Here is a 20,542-nt window from a genome sequence, read left to right as displayed (position 1 = left end):
ATTTTAACTCACTGTTCCTCTGGTTCAAATCCAAACTTTCAATCACAAGAATACCAATGAGAAAATCCATGTCACAATAACTTACGCCTCTGAGTATATATGTTTATGTCGAGTTTAATGGAATACCTGTAAAATCCTTGTCGTTTTCCTTTAACACTGTTAAATTCTTTTTGAAAGGATACACATCCACTGTCTATTTGGTAAATGTGTTTTCGGCAACACAAGTCATAGTTTACTATGTATTTGATACGGAAGTACAAGAGAGATACCCTCACACTCACACGACCTCTCAGCTATCCCGTGAGTGAGTGAGTTTTGTTTTACGCCGTTTTAATATGCCAGCAATGACACGGCGGGGGACACCAGAAATGGAGCTATCACTAGGATACAAAGAAGATACTGCTCTACTGACGAAAATAGTATTTTTGCATTAAAGATAAAGAATAAATTAAATTTCAAGTTCGTCAGCTATTTTAGTTAATAATCTTATCAGAAAACAATACTATCTTTGAAGCAAACATCTGGAATTATATCAGAACTTCGAGAATTCTATCGTAGATAATATCAACTGTAGTCTGTCAGCATAGTGAACAGAAACCAATCGTCCAGGTGAAACAAGAATGTATGCTTCATGGGTATCAATCCTGCTGAGGGGTTACAATAAATAAAGTAACGAGTTCATAATAAGACAAAAATGGTGAACATAAACACTCGCATGCTATACACATGTGACTGATCATATACTTATTAAGCACATTGCTATTCTATTTCTTTTCTAAACATTATTACCTATAGAAGATTTGTGGTGCTCTGATGTTTAACTGTCTTGACAACGGGCTACCATTCTTCCTACAGATTATCATGTTACATGGATCCATATTGGAGCAATCACCTGACAATATATATGTCATGGTTGTCGTCGTTTATAATCATTTACTCTCCAAAGCCAATGGACTAGTGAAGCTGAAATTTCGCATGCTTCTTCCCTAAATGATGAAACCTGAACTTGTTCATGACTTCGAGTCCGATTCGCAATATGGCCGCCACGTCAGCCATATTGAAATGCCTATTCAAAAAGAGTTTTAGGCTCTGAAAATATTACATTTCCTGAAACTGCAGGGTTGAAGGTGCTGAATCTTAGCATGAATGTTATCCTCATGGTGTCAGCATATTTCGTTATTTAGAATCTTCTGTTAGTGTTTTTGCAGTTATTATTTTTTTTAAACTTCTCTGGGTGTCTTCGCGAACACCTGGTCTATTCATTTAATCACTGTTTCTGGAAAAAGTCTAGCTTGGGATTTTCATTGCATTAACATTCAGGTTGAGACTGATGTAATGTGTGAAAAGTCAACTGATGTGAAAAAATTAGTCACTTGTTTCATATGTGCTGGTACTCTTGTACTCAGTGCTTGTGCAGAAAATTTTGGAATAGCAATGCTGGCAGCAACGTAAGTTACGAGGCTGTCGTTGACATTTGAAAGTTGACGTCACATCCAAGATAGCTACACCGCCGAGACTATGTTTGTGTTCTATTTAAAGGTTATTGTTTTATTCTTCCCAAATCCCTTGTTGTTTTTGTTGTCTAACGCCGAACTCAGCAATTTTCCAACTACAATGTATATGGCGGCGGTCTGTAAATAATCGAGTCTGGACCGGACAAACTAGTGATCAACAGCATGAGTATCGACCTGCGCAATTGTGATACGATGAAATGTGTCAACCAAGTCAGCGAGCATGACCACCCGATCTCGTTAGTCGCCTCTTTCAACAAGCATGGGTTGCTGAAGACCAATTCTAACCCGGACCTTCACGCCCCCACCCCTCAATACCTACCCCAATCCTTAGAGATGCTACCTCGCTGAAGTGACAAGTGGTTAGTTGTGGACAAGTCAAATAATGACCCATCTGTAACATAATAATAAATTATCGAGATAATTAATCTACAGTTATTGGGGATTTTATCACATATGCTGTCGCGTCCTGAGCCGGAGTGAAACACACGGATCACAACACTCCACCCGCATCCGTCTCTACACGGATCCAGTAGTATTTGACAGCGTCTATCCAGTGATCCGATACACGTTCCATCCTCTGAAGAGCGGAGCAAAACCACCGGGTGATGATTTGTACAGAAGACAATTGGGTTGAGTCTTGAACGGCCCATAACCCAGAACTACACAATCGGGATTGTAAAGACAATGCAGAACACACACTAATTCGTCCTCGACCTTCAGCAGACTCAGCAACTCAATATCTCGGGATGAATCCGGTGTCTTTAACGTGGCTTCCTTGTCAACGATCTGGGGACTCGTAGGGTCATACACGTTGTTCACTGGGAAAGACAAAAAACGTTAGATCTTGTTTTTCGGAACAAGGTACAATCAAGGTACAATCTGCAAACACAGACGTTTTAATTTTCATCAGCCTGTAATGCACTATGAAAAAAAAAGAAAAATATATGTCTCATGTCACATTATGAATATTGGTCTTCAGTACAATGGCCTATATATCGCCGCTTTGTAGAAATCGATGAGCATGGAGTCAATCACTGGATTGTCTGGTTCAGTAATTTACAGATCGCCGTCATACAGCTGAAACATTGCTGAGAGCGGCATTAAACAACAGACAAACCTTATCGGTTCAGAACAAGTATGTTGTCTGAGTGAGTGAGTGAGTATGGTTTTACGCCGCTTTTAGCAATATTCCAGCAATATCACGGCGGAGGACACCAGAAATGGGCTTCACACATTGTATCCACATGGGGAATCGACCCGCGTCTTCAGCGTGAGGAGCGAACGCTTTAACCACCAGGCTACCCAGCCGCCACAGTATGTTGTCTGAAAAAACCGACCGCCACATGGAAATAATTAATTGAAAACTGCATTCCGTAAATCAACGCTGCCTTTAATGAGATGGATTTACAATTGAAATAATATATATTCAGGTTTCAAGAAAAGCAAGATTTATGGATGTTAACTTCTTAGCAATATTCCAATATTCCTTTATTCCAATAAAGACATTGACATCTATAAAACTTGCTTTTCTTATGTATTCCACTTCTAAATGTCCTTTTGAAAGGCTCATTCAGGGTTCGATCCACAAAGCATTCGTAACGTTACGACCTGTCATAACTCTACAGTTTACCACAGACTTACGAATGTCGTTACAGTACGAACGCTTTGTGGATCGTAACCCAGATTATTGTAGTAATACGGGCGGTAGCGTAGTCTAATGGTTAAAGCGTTCGCTCATCACGCCGAAGACTCAGGTTCGATTCCCCACATGGGTACAATGTGTAAAGCCCATTTCTGGTGTCCACAGTCATGATATTGCTGGAATATTGCTAAAAGCGGCGTAGACTACTAAACTCACTCACTCAATATTGTCATATGTGGTGACCCAGCTATACCCACCTGGTTCGTTGTCAGAGGTTATTTCACAGACATAATAGTAAAGTTCTTCACACTCTTTGTCCTCCCATTCATATTTTTCATTAATCGAGGTACAGTTCTGTTCATCCCCGCCATTCGGCTGGTTGTGTTCCCAGTTGAACCAAGTCACGTTGTTGCCGTCAGTCCACACGAAGTCCCCTTCAGCTGCCAAATCGTTCATTCCAAACCATGTGTACTCTTTGTTTCTGTAAGGTAATACAAGGATATCATGACATGTTATCAACCAATTCACCAAGCATGATCAGCGTACCATTTAGTTATCCAATCGCTTTGGGTGTTATGGTAGCCTAGTGGTTAAAGCGTTGGCTCGTCACGCCGAAGACCCGGGTTCGATTCCCCACATGGGTACAATATGTGAAGCCCATTTCTTGGCTCCCTTTCAACCATTTTAGTCGAATCATATTTATAATACTAGCAAATTCCATACATATAGTCAACAAAGAATGTAATGAAACAACATTAGAGCATTTTATTGCCAGTGCCATAACAGGGGCGGTGGGGTAGCCCGATGGTTAAAGCGTTCGCTCGTCACGCCGAAGACCCGGGTTCGATTTCCGACATCGGTACAATGTATGAAGCTCATTTCTTGTGTCCCCGCCGTGATATTGCTGGAATATTGCTAACAGCGGCGTAAAACTATACTCACTATTCAGTCGACTCTTTCGTCCTGGATCGGTTACTCGGGCCTATGTGTAATCCAGACCCCAATAGGTTTCTATTTAGCGCTCGATAACACTGGCTACCCGTGAAGTTGCGCGACAGAATTGGCCTTCAACAACCCATGGCTTGTCGTTAGAGGCGAACAGTGGGATGCAGTGGTCTAGGCCCCCATCCACAAAGCGTTCTTAACGTTACGAACAAAGCGTTCGTAACGTTACGACCTGTCGTACGTCTATAATTTATCATAGGCTTACGAATGTAGCGCTAAGAAGGCTTTGTGGATCAGGACCCAGGCTCGCTGACCTGGTTGATGCACCGAATCCAAATTAGGTAGATCAATGCTCATGATGTCAGTCACGAGTTATGGCACTGAGTGAGTGAGTGAGTTTGGTTTTACGCTGCTTTTAGCAATATTCCAGCAATATCACGGCGGGGGACACCAGAAATGAGCTTCATACATTGTACCAATGTGGGGAATCGAACCCGGGTCTTCAGCGTGACGAGCGAACGCTTTAACCATCAGGCTACCCCACCGCCCCTGTTATGGCACTTGCAATAAAATGCTGTAATGCTGTTTCATTTCATTCTTTGTTGACTATATGTATGGATTTTGCTAGTATTATAAATATGATTCGACTAGAATGGTTGAATACCGGTATGTGGCCCAACTGAAAAGGACGATGAATACAACAGATAAACATACTACTCAAAGCATGTCAACAACATTCAAACAAGGACGGTATTTCCAATCTTATCTTACCTCACACATAAATGTCGTTTTCTGATTGGCTGAGCGCTCTTCTATTATTTTCAATGTACCCCGCTTACAAGCGAGTAACATTTGCTATGTACCCCGCTTGGAATGCCGAACTCTTTGGGTACTTCGTAGTAGTAATTCTTTATCTCGAATAACATTGAATCACGTATGATGTACGGAAATTACCGATATTTTGCAAATGCAAATCGATGGAAGGGAGATAACTCTAAATTTGTTTTTCTTGTCTTCTGGTACTCCATACTATGATTCGATACCCGTGCTTCAAACAGTTCAAAATTACCATTGAGGTGTTCGGTAAGATAAATACGTTGTTCACTGGGCCCTCGGGTTCAGGGAACACAAACAAACATAGAGGGTACATCAGCCCATGACCCCCTCGAGACCAGTGAACAACTTGTAATATCGACTAAGGTAATGTGATCAATGTTGGGGTAGCAAATCGGCCTCTGTCAGCGTATTTGAAGGACGGGTTATCTCAGAATAGTAAAAGAACTAAAACAGATGGAACATGTTAAGTGATAATGGTAAGTCGTGTAATGTGACCTTTGATTTGACTTGATGTAGTCCTGTTGTTTCATGCTTTCAATCTTTGCCAGCGTCCCACCATTGATCTCGCACACATGCAGGGCGTCCAGCCAGCTGAGCTGGTCACGTGACACGGTGAGGCAGGGGTAAAGGTCAGGGTCAGTTGAAGTCACGCCTTCCAGAGGACAATAGGAGTCTGAAGATAAAAAACGTTTGTTTGTTGTGTAACGCCGCAATATCCCAGCTTGTTTACGGTGTTCTGTAAATAATCGCGTCTGGACCAGACAATCCAGTGATTAACATAAAGGTCATTGGGATACGATGATACAAGTCAGCGAATCTGATCATTGTATCCCGTTTGTAGCCTATTAGGAGGAGCATGGGTTGGCGAAGAACATTTCTACCCCGAATTTTCACGGGGAAGAAGGCAAGATCGACATTTAATTGTGGGATTAAGTAAAACGTCCTTGTGCTATTTTAAATGTCATTCCCACACATTTCATCCAACCAAGGCAGACATGGCCCTAAGGTCAGGCATTCAACTACACTAATACCATATCACAAATTGAAACATACTCTCAAATTGGCACTAAGTACATAACTCGGTGTATTTGTTGTGGTCAGGTCAAGCGGTACTAGTCTAACGATCTGTGTGAACCTGTTAATGAGTTTATAAATTTTCCATGAGTGTGAATTCTTTATCAAAAAGAAAGAAATATAACCATCACGATGCAGTTGAGTATTACATACTTATTAATATGATTAATATATGAAGGATAATTACGTTTTATACAAATTGTGCGTGAAGTCGGTGCTACAGAACATGATTACCATTTTCGCAAACACCTGGTGTCATCACTGATTTTCAGTGATTCATTTTGTATAGTTGTATGATCCCCAGGGAGTTGATTGACATTCTATGATCGAGGGAAAAACAAAGCTGAGCTGGATATTGACGCTATACAAATATTATGTAATAATGAATAATAATGTGTTGTCTTTTACGCACAGTGCTTTTTGTTATACGGGTGGTACGTTAGACCAGTTATTATCTGATGCAATGTTTTATATCTCAGTGTGTCGTAACTAGGCAACTGACAGGATCGGGTGGTCAAACTCGCTGACTTGGTTGACACATGTCATCATATCCGAATTGCGTAGAACGATGCTCATGCTGTTGATCCCTGGAGTGTATGGTCAAGACTCCATCATTTACAGACCATGTAGCTGGAATATCATCATCATCATCATCATCATCATCACCACCACCACCACCACCACCACCATCATCATCATCATCATCATCACCACCACCACCACCACCACCATCATCATCATCATCATCATCATCATCATCATCATCATCATCATCATCATCATCATCACCACCACCACCATCATCATCATCATCATCATCATCATCATCATCATCATCATCATCATCATCATCATCAACCATCACCATCATCATCCATCATCATCATCATCACCACCATCATCACCACCATCATCATCATCATCATCATCATCATCATCATCATCATCACCACCATCATCATCATCATCATCATCATCATCACCACCACCACCACCATCATCATCATCATCATCATCATCATCACATCATCATCACCACCACCACCCATCATCATCATCATCATCATCATCATCATCATCATCATCATCATCATCATCATCATCACATCACCACCATCATCATCATCATCATCACCACCATCATCATCATCACCACCATCATCATCATCATCATCATCATCACCATCACATCATCATCATCATCCATCATCATCATCATCCATCCACCATCATCATCATCATCAACAACATCACCATCATCATCACCATCATCATCCACCATCATCATCATCACCACCATCCATCCACCACCATCACCACCCATCATCATCATCATCATCATCAACACATCACCATCATCATCACCATCATCATCATCATCACCACCACCACCACCACCATCATCATCATCATCATCATCATCACCACCACCACCACCATCACCATCAACATCATCATCATCATCACCACCACCACCATCATCATCATCACCACCACCATCATCATCATCATCATCATCATCATCATCATCATCATCATCATCATCATCATCATCATCACCATCATCATCATCATCACCACCACCATCACCACCATCATCATCACCACCATCCATCCATCATCATCATCATCATCATCATCATCACCACCATCATCACCATCATCATCACCACCACCATCATCCATCATCATCATCATCATCATCATCACCCACCACCATCATCATCATCATCATCATCATCATCACCATCATCATCATCACCACCACCATCACCATCATCATCATCATCATCATCATCATCATCATCATCATCACCATCATCATCATCATCACCACCACCATCATCACCATCATCATCACCACCACCACCATCATCATCATCACCACCACCACCACCATCATCATCACCACCATCATCATCACCACCACCACCACCATCATCATCATCACCACCACCACCATCACCACCATCATCATCATCATCATCATCATCACCACCACTATCATCATCATCATCATCATTACAAACACACCTTTCGTGTCATGTAAAAGGCCTAATGGTGTAATAAGTGGATACTCCGGTCTAGACACGACTAATTACAACCCGCCGGCATATAACTGGAATATTGCTCAGTGCGGTGTTAAACAACAACCAATCCACGACTAATATGTATACTTCAAGTGCCACTGATTTGCTCAACTTCCATCAGAACATGAGTCTATGTGTGTCAGGGCTTTATTATGTTTTGCCTACGTCGCTAGGGTTCAATGCTAAACTATACGTCTTAGAATGACGCAAACATCATAGATTTCCTCCGCACAGACGTTATAATTCAACGTACTTGAAATTACCAGGTACTCCATTCCATTTCTCACAATAGATTCCTTATTGAGTCAATTTGAACTAATCAATCCTTCCTCGCAGCTTGTTTCCCGTGCAACAACCTGAACATGGTAAGTGAGTTAGAGACGTCGATAATAAGTCAACTGTATAGTCAACCCATCTTTGACAGGAAACAGGGTCGACCAAAATAGAACTGCCGGAGGTACACTTTCCTATCGTAAAGGAAACACCAAACAGTACGAGTCGTGTATGAATCAAATTAACCGAATGGTATTGTCTGCTTTAACCAACAGATACCATAGCTAATCATAGAGAGGGAGCTATGAAATACACAATGCCATTTAGAAAGTGTTCAAATGTAACATATGCTATATTTGGGATTACACTTTCTTTCAACCCAACAAAAGTACTAGAATGTGTATTTTACTAAGAAAGTGTAATCCCAAATATAGCATATGTTACATTTGACCACTTTCTAAATGGCGTTGTGTATTTCATAGCTTTCGGCAATGGGAGCCGTGCCAATTAACACTTATCAGAGGGGTACACAAAGTCCGCAGTCTAGACTACCAGTTGTCCGACTTCCATTTTTGTGGAAGCCGCGGTGGCTGAGCGGTCTAGGCGTCTAACTTTGTGTGCTGGCGATTAGGTGCCTGACCCTGAGGGTGTGGGTTCGAATCCCGGATGGGACTCAACCCAACAAAAGTACTAGAATCTGTAATTTACTAAGAAAGTGTAATCCCAAATATAGCATATGTCACGAGAGGGAGTTAGTTGGGCTTTACGCCCTCAGCGGATCCTGTGAGCAGCTAAGCGGGACAACTGCTCCCACGATTACGAAATCAGTAGAAGGCTGTCTAAGAGAGCGTCCATTTCAGAATCGGAAGTGGGGGTTGGGATGTCTTTGCAGACTTGGATACTTTTACAAGTGCATCGTCAAACCAAACGTCTTAAGCTTTAACTATGGGCCGAAATACATCTTCAAACAACAATTCTGTGTATGTGTGCGTGTGTGTGTGCGTGTGCGTGCGCATGCGTGGGTAGGAGTTGGGGAGGAACCAGCTAACTCGAAAATGTGATTTGGCATGTATGTCCACAATATTTTTAAAACATGATGACAATATTTCATTAAATATGTTCTTACATAACATTTCTGCAGCGTTTTTGAAACATTTCAATAATATGTTGTTAAATAGTTTCATCCATGTTGTAGCATGAGTTTTGAATAACATTTTAACATTATAACATCAGAAATCGTTGCGAAACATGTTTATAACGTTACGGAAACGTTTTGACGAAAATATTTTTGAAAAAGTATTTTGAAACCTTATGAATACGTTTCGAAAATGTTATGTGTTACCTGGGGAGGTATTGTGACCTGCATGTCCGAATGCAGATATCTGCATGCCCGAATATACTGACCTGCATGCCTGTGTAATTGTCCCCCGCCGCAGCGCGGAACGGGGGACTATGTCCGTACGCACGTCCGTACGTACGTACGTCCCGATTCTTGTTAACGCGATATCTCATGAACTGTTGTACCCACTGTCTCCAAATTTGGTGTCAGCCTACATTGGGGGATTACGCAGACACCAGTCGATTTGGGTGACCTTGACCTCATCTTCAAGGTCACCACGACACTTTGCACACTTTTAACTCTTGTTAACGCGATATCTCATGAAATGTTGTACCCAATGTCTTCAAATTTGGTGACCTTATCTTCAAGGTCACCACGATACTTTGACCGCTTTTTAAAGCGGATATCTAATAAAACATTGCACCCAACGTTTCAAGTATTTTTGACAGCCTACATTGGGTGATTATGCGGACACCAGTCATTTCAGGCATCTTGTATGTGACCCAAAAATAAAAAGTAGTAAATATAGATATTCCATTCTGTAGCGGCGGGGGACATTGCCATATCAGTGGCAAACACTTGTGTTATTTACATTCCCGACTATAACCACAAGCATGTCCTTATAATGTGATTTGCTTGCCCTTATAATGTGATTTACATGCCCTTATAATTGGATTTACTTGCCCTTATAATTGGATTTGCATGCCCTTATAATTGGATTTACTTGCCATTATAATTGGATTGCATGCCCTTATAATTTGATCTTCATGCCCTTATAATTTGATTTACATGCCCTGATAATTTGATCTACATGCCCTCATAATTTGATTTGCATGCCCTTATAATTTGATCTACATGCCCTTACAATTAGATTTGCATGCCCTTATAATTTGACTTACATGCCCTTACAATTTGATCTACATGCCCTTATAATTTGATCTACATGCCCTTATAATTGGATTTACATGCCCTTATAAATTGATCTACATGCCATTATAATTGGATTTGCATGCCCGAGTGTAGAATATGAATATCGTCTTGTTTGCTGCACTTAGTTTGGGATTTTGGTTTTCGTTTTTGGTTAACACCACACTCAAACATATTCCAGTTTGTTTTTTGTCGGCAGCCTGTTTATAGTAGAAGATCTATATTGTGAGGAGCGACACTGTATAATGAGTCATTAAGTGTGACAACCCGATCCATCAAGTCATCTCTTGCCATAGGCATAGCAAGCTGAGGAGCGACTCTATCATGGAATCAAGTCATAACATTGATTAAACAGCATTCTCGTTTCCTGTTGACTGGGTCCCGTCCCGTTACGCAACTTAGTACAATAACCAGTCCAGAATTTGGGGACCAATTCATTTAACTGGATATATAATTATTAATCACGTCGTGCAGCGTGCTCTGTCGCAAAGCCTGCTCTGACAAACGGAAACCTGGAAATCGTGGAAATCTCAAAACGAGGCTCTCTCGCTAGAAAGGTTTGGCGGTCTGGTACGGACTTGATATTATATCAATCACATTGTGCTTTACAGAACTACACTGAATAAGCGCAAAAAAACACATAACAGGTGTAACCAGTGTGCCAGATGCATCATTTTACGACGTCATCAAACAGGGGCGGTCTGTGACGTCTTTGTTAAGGTCATGCTGCCTACACCTCGCCATAAATATAGAAATACAATGTTATTAAAGTTTAAAATTAAACTGCATTTGTAAATACCATTTTTTTATGAAACAATGAATTGGAATTCAGTGTAACCATAGTTGTTTGTTATGTCTATTTTTACTTTCACACGAGAAAATTCGGATCGGCTGAAAAGTAGGTCATTGTCTGAATAGGTTAATGAGACTCATGTTTTGGTTTGAGCATTTGTGAGTTATATATTTTTTTAAACTGACAACGAACTTTGACCTGACAATAGTCTCACTGTATACAAATGAGAATTTACGGCTGACATGCGTAGATCGATGTTCATGTTGTTGATCACTGGATTGTCTGGTCCAGATTCGATTATTTATAGACCGCCGCCATGTAGCTGGAATATTGCTGAGTGCGGCGTAAACCTAAACTCACTCACTCCAAAGTAGGGTATACCCTGCCTGGAGTGGGAAGGTCAAGGCTTCAATACACGTGTGCAATGTGCCAAACGTAAAATATTGTATTTGTTGTAAACCTGTCTGGCGCCCGCCATAATGAGTGTGGAACAAGGCTTGTGGGGGTAGAGGTCAGTGTACTTTCTGAGTAAGGTATCCACAATCTTAAACAGAGGGTACTTGCAGTGTCGGGTATATAGTTAGATCACGAAGAATGCTTAGCCAAAGTTTCACCTTATTATTTTGCAATATCCGATATATTCCTTAAGATGGTGTACACTGTATTTGGATCCTTTGCCAGTCTTCTGCGCCATATTGCAAACCTTAGAAACAGGTGTTCGTGAAGTAGTTTTAGAATCAGTTCTGTCTTGTCTATCGTTTTGTTTGCTTAAATGTACGACGAGCTTTGGCATTTGAAATTTTAAAGTGGTTGAAGTAATATACTGTTGGTTGACGGAAATATTTTCCCGCCTTCTTCCTAGCCTTTTTAGCTTGTTTGCAGGCAGCGTAAATTTATTGTGACTGATTATAAAGAACTTGTCGAGGTAAAAACATGTATACTATTAAAAAACAACTGTGTTGTGTTTAGAAATAATAAGTAAAGATGTCTTGAAAAGGGTAGAGTTGTCAAAAGCCCCAACTGTAAGCATCATGAAAGACCCATAGTTAGTACCGGATGGTGTTCTTAAGATTTAACATTCACTAAAATTAAGGAATCTGAAACAAATGAGCTTATTATTAGTAAAAATACAATCAATTACGAAGTATATATCTTACTTACAAATCAGTATCTAATGGATCAAGGGTGGTGGTGGTGTTGCCAAAATAGATAACACAAAATTAAACCAAATAACGTTTACACCTACTTGGTTTGTCAACCAGTTAAACCAAATCTAGTTTAAACCTATATACTTGGTTTGTCAGTCCAGATTTGAAGAGGTCAATTCAAGACAATGCCGTATTGGCCATTCACAATACAGTCATGAATGTATGCCAGAGGGTGAATATCTTTCATTCTCTATCCCTTGTGATAAAATAACTCAATAAAAAATGTCCTGCTTGACTGTGTGGATTTTTTCCCCACAAGGGATAGATATTTCAAGTTTCAACCAGGAAGGATTATTATACACAAAGGGGCATGTGTTCCACTTTATAAGTACAATACATTGTCACAGACGTCAAACTGCATTTCAACAGCTTGAGTGAGTGTATGACTTAGTGAGTGAGTATGGCTTTACGCCGCATTTAGCAATATTCCAGCAATATCACGGCAGGGGCACACCAGAAATGGGTTTCGAACCCGGGTATTCAGCGTGACGAGCGGACGCTTTAACCACCGCCCCAACAGCTTGAATAGAGCCTTTATATTTTAGGGCAATCTGGTGGTAAGGAAAATTATTTGGTGTTTTGAATTTAGAATAACGTTCACAATACCGTGAGCTGCTTTTTCAATCGTGTAAACAGCTATTATTTATAAACGACACTTTGAATTTTGTAATCTGTTCCCCGAATTGTCTTGATTAAAAACCTGTTAAAACGAATCACGTGACGTTATGAACACATATTGCCAAAGTCAAATGTCCCTTTATTTCGACAATTATCGCTTTTTGGTTGCATTTAATCTATTGAAATATAAAACTGTGTCCTCGTATATTGTAGTACTTCATTAGTTTAGGGTGCAAGCGTATTCTACATGTAAGAACGGGTCTCCTGCATTAGATTAGATGTAAAACTGTTATGTCTCAAAAATAACAGTTTCAAGGTGGAAGCGTTTTTATTCGATAACCATGAAGATCCGGCCAGAACTGATCTTCAGCAACCCATACATTGTACTTGTCGTAAGAAGCGACCAACGGGATAGATGACATCTATCTGTCTGTTGATAGATGACATCGTATCCCAAATGCCTAGATCGAAGTTCACGATGCCAATCACTGGATTGTCTGTTCCAGATTCGATCATTTAAAACACCGTCGTCATATAGCTGAGAAAGCATAGTTGCGTTACACAACAAAGAAATGAACAAACAAAACAAAAACTTCCCAAGTTCTGAGTACATTACAAGAACAGTACATCTTCTTGTTGACTCTGTTGACAAAGCTCGACAACAGCACCATAGTGACACCGCCTCAGCGGTCCAGTATTGGTTGTTTTACATCCATGTATATCTGTGTTGCTATGGTGTATTGACCTGTATACTCTTCCAGGTTACAAGGGTATAATGGGAGTTAACATCAATATACCCCTAGGCAGATTCTGAAGGGTTTTCTAATGACGACGGCGTGAGTCTTAATTTTTCTTTGTTTGTTGTTAAGCGCCTCACACAGCAATATTCCCCTATATGGCGGCAGTCTGTAAATCATCGAGTCTGGACCAGACAATCCAGTGATCAACAGCATGAGCATCGATCTACGCAATTGGGATTAGATGACATGAGCCAACTATAAGTCAGTGAGCTTGACCACCCGATTCCCTTAGTCACCTCTTACGACAAGCATGGGTTACTGAAGACCAATTCTAAGCCGGACCTTCACGGGAGGGGCTCTTGAAAGATTTTGCTACATTTACATGTCAAAAGTGCATGATGTCATCATTTTGTAATGCTACTACAGTGAGTTAGTGGTTTAACAATGTGACATTATTTAAGCTTATTCCAGCAACATCATGGCGGGGGACACCAGAAAAGGTCTTCATGCATTGTACTCAATGTTGGGAATCGAACCCGGTCTTTGACATGACAAGCGAAAGCTTTAACCACCCCGCCGCCCCAATTCCTAATAAAGATTCTAAGATGCTTCGGTGAAAGATCAAAGGTGCCGAAAGTACTTTATCAGACGATAATGTGCACTTTTTGCATTACGTCACAATGTATTGGCGTCACTTCGCCATTCTAGTCTGCCCCCTCGTAATCGAACACTTTTGCATTACGTCACAATGTCAGACGCGTGAATAGAACAGCGCGTCGGTTAGCCCTGGATTCTTAATTTAGGTCACCGACGCCGTGGTTTGATTTCTGCCTTAGATTAATCGTAATTATCCTTAGAAAGTATTAAATTTGGCATCTTAGGAAAGAAATACAGTTCGCTCTACCACCATGTATAGTGTAATAAAGCACACTTTCGCCGTGAACTATTAAACCGTTATTAAAGTGTCCTCGTGCTTTAACGTTATAATAGTTCACGGCGAAAGTGTGCTTTATTACACTATACATGGTGGTATAACGAACTGTATTTCTTAATTACACGCGTGTTCACAAGACATGACGACATTAAACATGGATGAGTTCATGGTCGACTCTGTATCCCTCAGAAAAATCAATTTCAAACTTCACTCGAGACAGCAGCCCTATTAACTTGCTTTTTAGGGGTTATTTTAAACAGTATAACTACCCACGTAAACACAATTTTGTATTTGATTAATTACATATCTTTTTTTTAGGATGCTATTCATCCCCAAATGAAGAAAATATCGATATAATCCAAATGTAATGGAAAACAAATATGGAAGTTGGGCAGAGCATTTCCATTTTACACTGCAGCGTCCTTGATCAAGTGTTGAAACGCATGATACAATATTTCGGCCTGTTTGTCTATAGACAAACAAACACAGCCAGACAACACATCAAAGAGGATTGTCATGCGTACATTATCGTTATATGGAACAAAAGTAACAATGTCGTGTCAATATCATGGCATGTAAAAACATGTTTACCATTTAATTAGAGACAGACTAACTGAAAGGTTGAATAACTATATACAAGGACATTGGGGGCGGAGAAAGAATTGGCGAACGACCTCGGCGAAATGGCGAACGAATGGTGAAAGTGAAAGTTTGTCAAGTAAGTTAGTCAATTTCATCAGAGCATCATTTCTTTTGAGATATTTTACGTCTTGTGCACGCAGTTGAGAACGTGTATGTCAGGTCACAGTGGACATTCAGTTGCTGGCGTAGGCTGTAGGTCAAGGTCACCGTGTAGGTCGTGATATTTGCATGCCTATCGTTTTCACTATAATGCTTTATTTGGAGAGATTTGAAGGTCTTTTATATCATTTGAATGCGGAATATGACAATCATATGACTATAGTGGTCTACTTTCAATGTTTGTACTTGGTTTGTTTGTTGTTAAACGTCGCACTCAGCCATATTCCAGCTATAAACGTCGGCGGTCTGTAAATAATCGTGTCTGGACCAGACAATCCCGTGATTAACAGCATGGGCATCGATCTACACAACTGGGATAAGATGACAAGTGTCAACCAAGTCAGCGAGCCTGACCACCCGATCCCGCTAGTCGCCTCTTACGGCAAGTATGGGTTACTGAAGATCAATTCAAACCCCATCTTCACGGGTCACGTCACACATGAAATAAAGCTTATACAATATATGCATATGTATATGTAAATTAACAAGTTCCTTCTTATTTCTAAACACTGTAACCAAGTGTTATAAAAACACAATTAACATTTTGTTATTCTCACATTGAGACACACTTGAACATTCTGAAATTGACTGTAAAGTAAAAGATATTTAAAGTTCCAACTTACCCTCATACGCCTTCTTTTGAAAAGTACCATACATGTATACGTTATTGTAAACCAACAGTCACTGTGTTCTTTAATCTGATTGGTTGAAAAACATGATAAAATGGTATTCGATTTCCGGAAATTCGCTGTGTATTAATACATACAAACATCGCTCACACCATTGTATTGTTAAGTCGTCAGCTGTGATGACGTCATTCAAATCATATTGTGACGTAAAGTCCGAATGACGTCACAAATGAGCAGTTCCAAATGCTACAAGTTCCAGACAGCCACTTTCACTTCTGTACCCGTACTCGACGTCAATGAGTGCAGACGCAAAAAACGTGTGTGAACCTTTTGGTTTACTTTTGTGTTTACAATGTCGATAAACATCATGTGTTGGCCAATTTCCGTGTTTTATTAAGTATATGAAGCACGGGAATATTTCATTTGAAACCTCCGGCTGACGCCGTCGGTTCCAAATGAATTCCCGTGCTTCAAATACTCAATAACACCCGGAAATTGGCCAACACATGACGTTTATTCCATGTACTTTATAACAAATATACCGTTCTATAAAGTAGTTGATGCATTAGTCAAAGTAGTTGACGCATTAGTCATAGATGTGGTCAGATTCCGTCAGGACACCTTCGAGAATACCAAGAGTCATCAGAACATGACAAATGCCCGAACCCGAACAAATTCGAAATAACTGATCATCTGACTGTTACTTTAAATTCTAAATGGATGACCGAATTTCAATCTACTTTTTCCAAATACAAGAATAATTACTGAGAAATCAACACAATACCATGGTATTGGAATTAGTGGTTCTATGTCAGGTACACACCAAAATGAGTTGAAATAAATATAGTTGCCATAGAAACAGAACAAATAAAAAAAATAAAAACCTAATTAGTGAAATGCGCCAGTTGAGAGCCTAGTTTTGTGAGTGCAAAGTGTCATTAAGAATACTTATTACTTTTCGAGGTGTGATCTGTACAAACATACTGCTAGCAGCAGAGTCAAAGTCACACTTGTTGCCATGGAAAGGGGAAAATAAATAAAACTGTAAAATTCTCTAAAAAGTAAAAGGCACCAGCTGACGAACAGATCTTTGCGTGTGCACAGTTTCAAGGAAGAATACCTAGTACTTGTTTTATAGATATAGACCGGACAAACACACCGTTACGAACACCACCAAAGTTAAACCAGTTGCCATGGAAACGGAATAATACATAAAACTTAAAATCCTCTAAATAGGAAAAGGCGCCAGCTGACAACCAGATCTTTGCGTGTGAACACTTGCTAGGACGAAAACCTATTTGTTTTATAGATATAGACCGGACAAACACTCCATAACGAACACGACCAAAGTCAAACTGGTTGCCATGTAAAATATACATTCTCAAAAATTCCTAAAACGGCAAAAGGCATCACTGAAGCACCTGATTAAAACATGTTCCAAACTTGGAAATGAAATTTTGAATGGGTTCTTATAGTTCTGCGGCCCGTTTCACAAAGCTATCGTAGCCTTATGACTGTCGTAAGTCTACGTTAAAGTATGGGAGTTAAGACCACCTTAGCACTACGACTGTCGTAAGTCTACGTTAAAGTATGGGAGTTAAGACCACCTTAGCGCTACGACTGTCGTAAGTCTACGTTAAAGTATGGGAGTTAAGACCACCTTAGCACTACGACTGTCGTAAGTCTATGTTAAAGTATGGGAGTTAAGACCACCTTAGCACTACGACTGTCGTAAGTCTACGTTAAAGTATGGGAGTTAAGACCACCTTAGCACTACGACTGTCGTAAGTCTACGTTAAAGTATGGGAGTTAAGACCACCTTAGCGCTACGACTGTCGTAAGTCTAGTTGTTAAAGTATGGGAGTTAAGACCACCTTAGCGCTACGACTGTCGTAAGTCTATGTTAAAGTATGGGAGTTAAGACCACCTTAGCGCTACGACTGTCGTAAGTCTACGTTAAAGTATGGGAGTTAAGACCACCTTAGCGCTACGACTGTCGTAAGTCTATGTTAAAGTATGGGAGTTAAGACCACCTTAGCGCTACGACTGTCGTAAGTCTACGTTAAAGTATGGGAGTTAAGACCACCTTAGCGCTACGACTGTCGTAAGTCTATGTTAAAGTATGGGAGTTAAGACCACCTTAGCACTACAATCGCTTTGTGAAACGGGTCCCTGTACCGGATACGACACAAACCTTCGTTTCAACAAAGTCTAACGTGTGACCATGAAAACAGGAAAACATATAAAATCAGTGCAAAAGGCACCACTTCAGGATCTGTTTTATATGTCTGACAACTTTCTTTAACGAATTTTGAGTTGCTTTCGTGAAACGAAGTCCACCTCCTTATGAGACTATGTACACATTGGTTAAATATCAGTGCAAGAGACAGGCGGACGAGGCGTCGACTGTATTTGAAATAAGTTTCAAACAGAAACCGGTTTCATTTTTAATGTATCCACGAAAATCCGGGTTAGATTTGATTTTCAGTAACCCATGCTTGTTGTAAGAGGCGACTAACGGGATCGGGTGGTCAGGCTCGCTGACTTGGTTGACACATGTCATTGTATTCCAATTACGTAGATGATGCTTACGCTGTTGATGACTGGATCATTTTTTCCAAACTCGATTAATTACAAACCGCCGCCATATAGCTAAAAACTGCTGCGGCATTAAACAACAAAAATGTCAACCAACTGGTTAAAAGTGAAAATAAGAACATTCTAGATGTGTACATACCTGTGACACAGAGCCAGGAAGAGAAGGTTAAAACCAGACATACGAGGTTTTCCTTCATTTCGGCGAATGTACTTCACTCTGAGGTGATGGCACCGTCACATCCGAATGCCTCCAAGTCCATAGCACAATGAGAAGTCTACAATTACCCTGTAATCAATCATCCAGTGAAATGCAACCACGACACATCACTGTGATTGTATTATGGTAAGGAGGAGGTTGAAACGTTCAATACAGGAGTGGTTGTTCAATATAAATCACTGATTTCAGCGTCACTAACCATCACATGGGATGGGTGTAATCAATATATGGAATCTATTCTAAACAAAGCATTTGAGAACCCTTGGTTAAGAACGTTTCAAAGTTATGTTTCTTCGAAATATCTAAAATGAATCTCCTTTTCAGTTACTGATGCAGCATTTGGCGTTGACTTTCGACCTAAACATAGTTAAAGACGAAGAAATCAACCCGGTCTGTTAATTCCTTCGTTGTTGGTTGATTCTCGTTTCATACCCAACAGCTTGTCATGAATTGTCCATTACTATTCTTCATGTTTACAGACTGCTTCCACTCGTGAAGGTCCGGGTTAGAATCGATCTTCAGAAAACCATGTTTGTCGTAAGAGGCGACTAATGGGATCGGGTGGTCAGGCTCGCTGACTTGGTTGACATCGTATACCAATTGCGTAGATTGATGTTCATGCTGTTGATCACTGGATTGTCTGGTCCAGACTCGATTATTTACAGACCGCCGCCATTTTAGATGTTTTACGAGTGCGGCGTAAACACACAAAACAAATTACAAACTGCATTTGAACCGAATACACAGTCAGGCAGGATGTGTACACATACGCACTAAACACTAAGCACGTTTTATATGAGTACGAAATTACTACATGTTGTTGGATATACTTTCAAAACTACACCCCGCGTATTAAAATAGTAACTGACATATTTTTCATTAATGAAAACAAAAACAAAGCTGACATTGAATTTTGCTTGCTCTCTGAGAGAAGTACACACTAAAATACGTGAACATCAACAATGCCGTAATGTATGGTCACCATGACATCGTAACCAATTTGATGTCACAAAGGTCTCAAATAATGATTGTTGTTATTAGATGAACAACTACTGGCGATCACATCAGTGCCTGGTTCCACATGGTGAGGTTAGCGTTATCATCTTTGAGTGAGTGAGTATGGTTTTACGCCGCTTTTAGCAATATTCCAGCAATATCACGGCGGGGGACACCAGAAATGGGCTTCACACAATATGCCCATTTGGGGATTCGAAACCGGGTCTTCGGCATGACGAGCCAACGCTTTAACCACTAGGCTACCCCACCGCCCCTTATCTTTGAATAATCGGACGACTGGTTATGGAAATGAGGCACGCCGGCGGGGTCCAGTACTTGATGACGTTTACCTCTGTGTTTCCAAAGT

At 40.4% G+C, this 20,542-nt stretch overlaps 1 protein-coding gene across 1 annotated transcript; it reads right to left on the bottom strand.

Annotated features, from left to right (window-relative positions):
• Positions 1–2,041: 2,041 nt before the first annotated feature.
• Positions 2,042–19,264, bottom strand: LOC124264309 (macrophage mannose receptor 1-like). Its single transcript, XM_046699057.1, has 4 exons — positions 19,102–19,264; positions 5,434–5,611; positions 3,414–3,637; positions 2,042–2,332 (listed from the first exon to the last, which is right to left on the bottom strand). Exons 1-4 carry the CDS (start codon positions 19,157–19,159, stop codon positions 2,061–2,063), a joined length of 732 nt encoding a protein of 243 aa, XP_046555013.1. The 5' UTR covers positions 19,160–19,264; the 3' UTR covers positions 2,042–2,060.
• Positions 19,265–20,542: the final 1,278 nt, after the last annotated feature.

Source organism: Haliotis rubra, unplaced genomic scaffold (genome assembly GCF_003918875.1).
Source record: "Haliotis rubra isolate DU_JTF1 unplaced genomic scaffold, ASM391887v1 Scf92, whole genome shotgun sequence".
NCBI classification, from domain to species: Eukaryota; Metazoa; Mollusca; class Gastropoda; order Lepetellida; family Haliotidae; genus Haliotis; species Haliotis rubra.
Note: the sequence above shows the minus strand (reverse complement) of the source record. Positions and strands in the feature narration are given on the sequence as shown.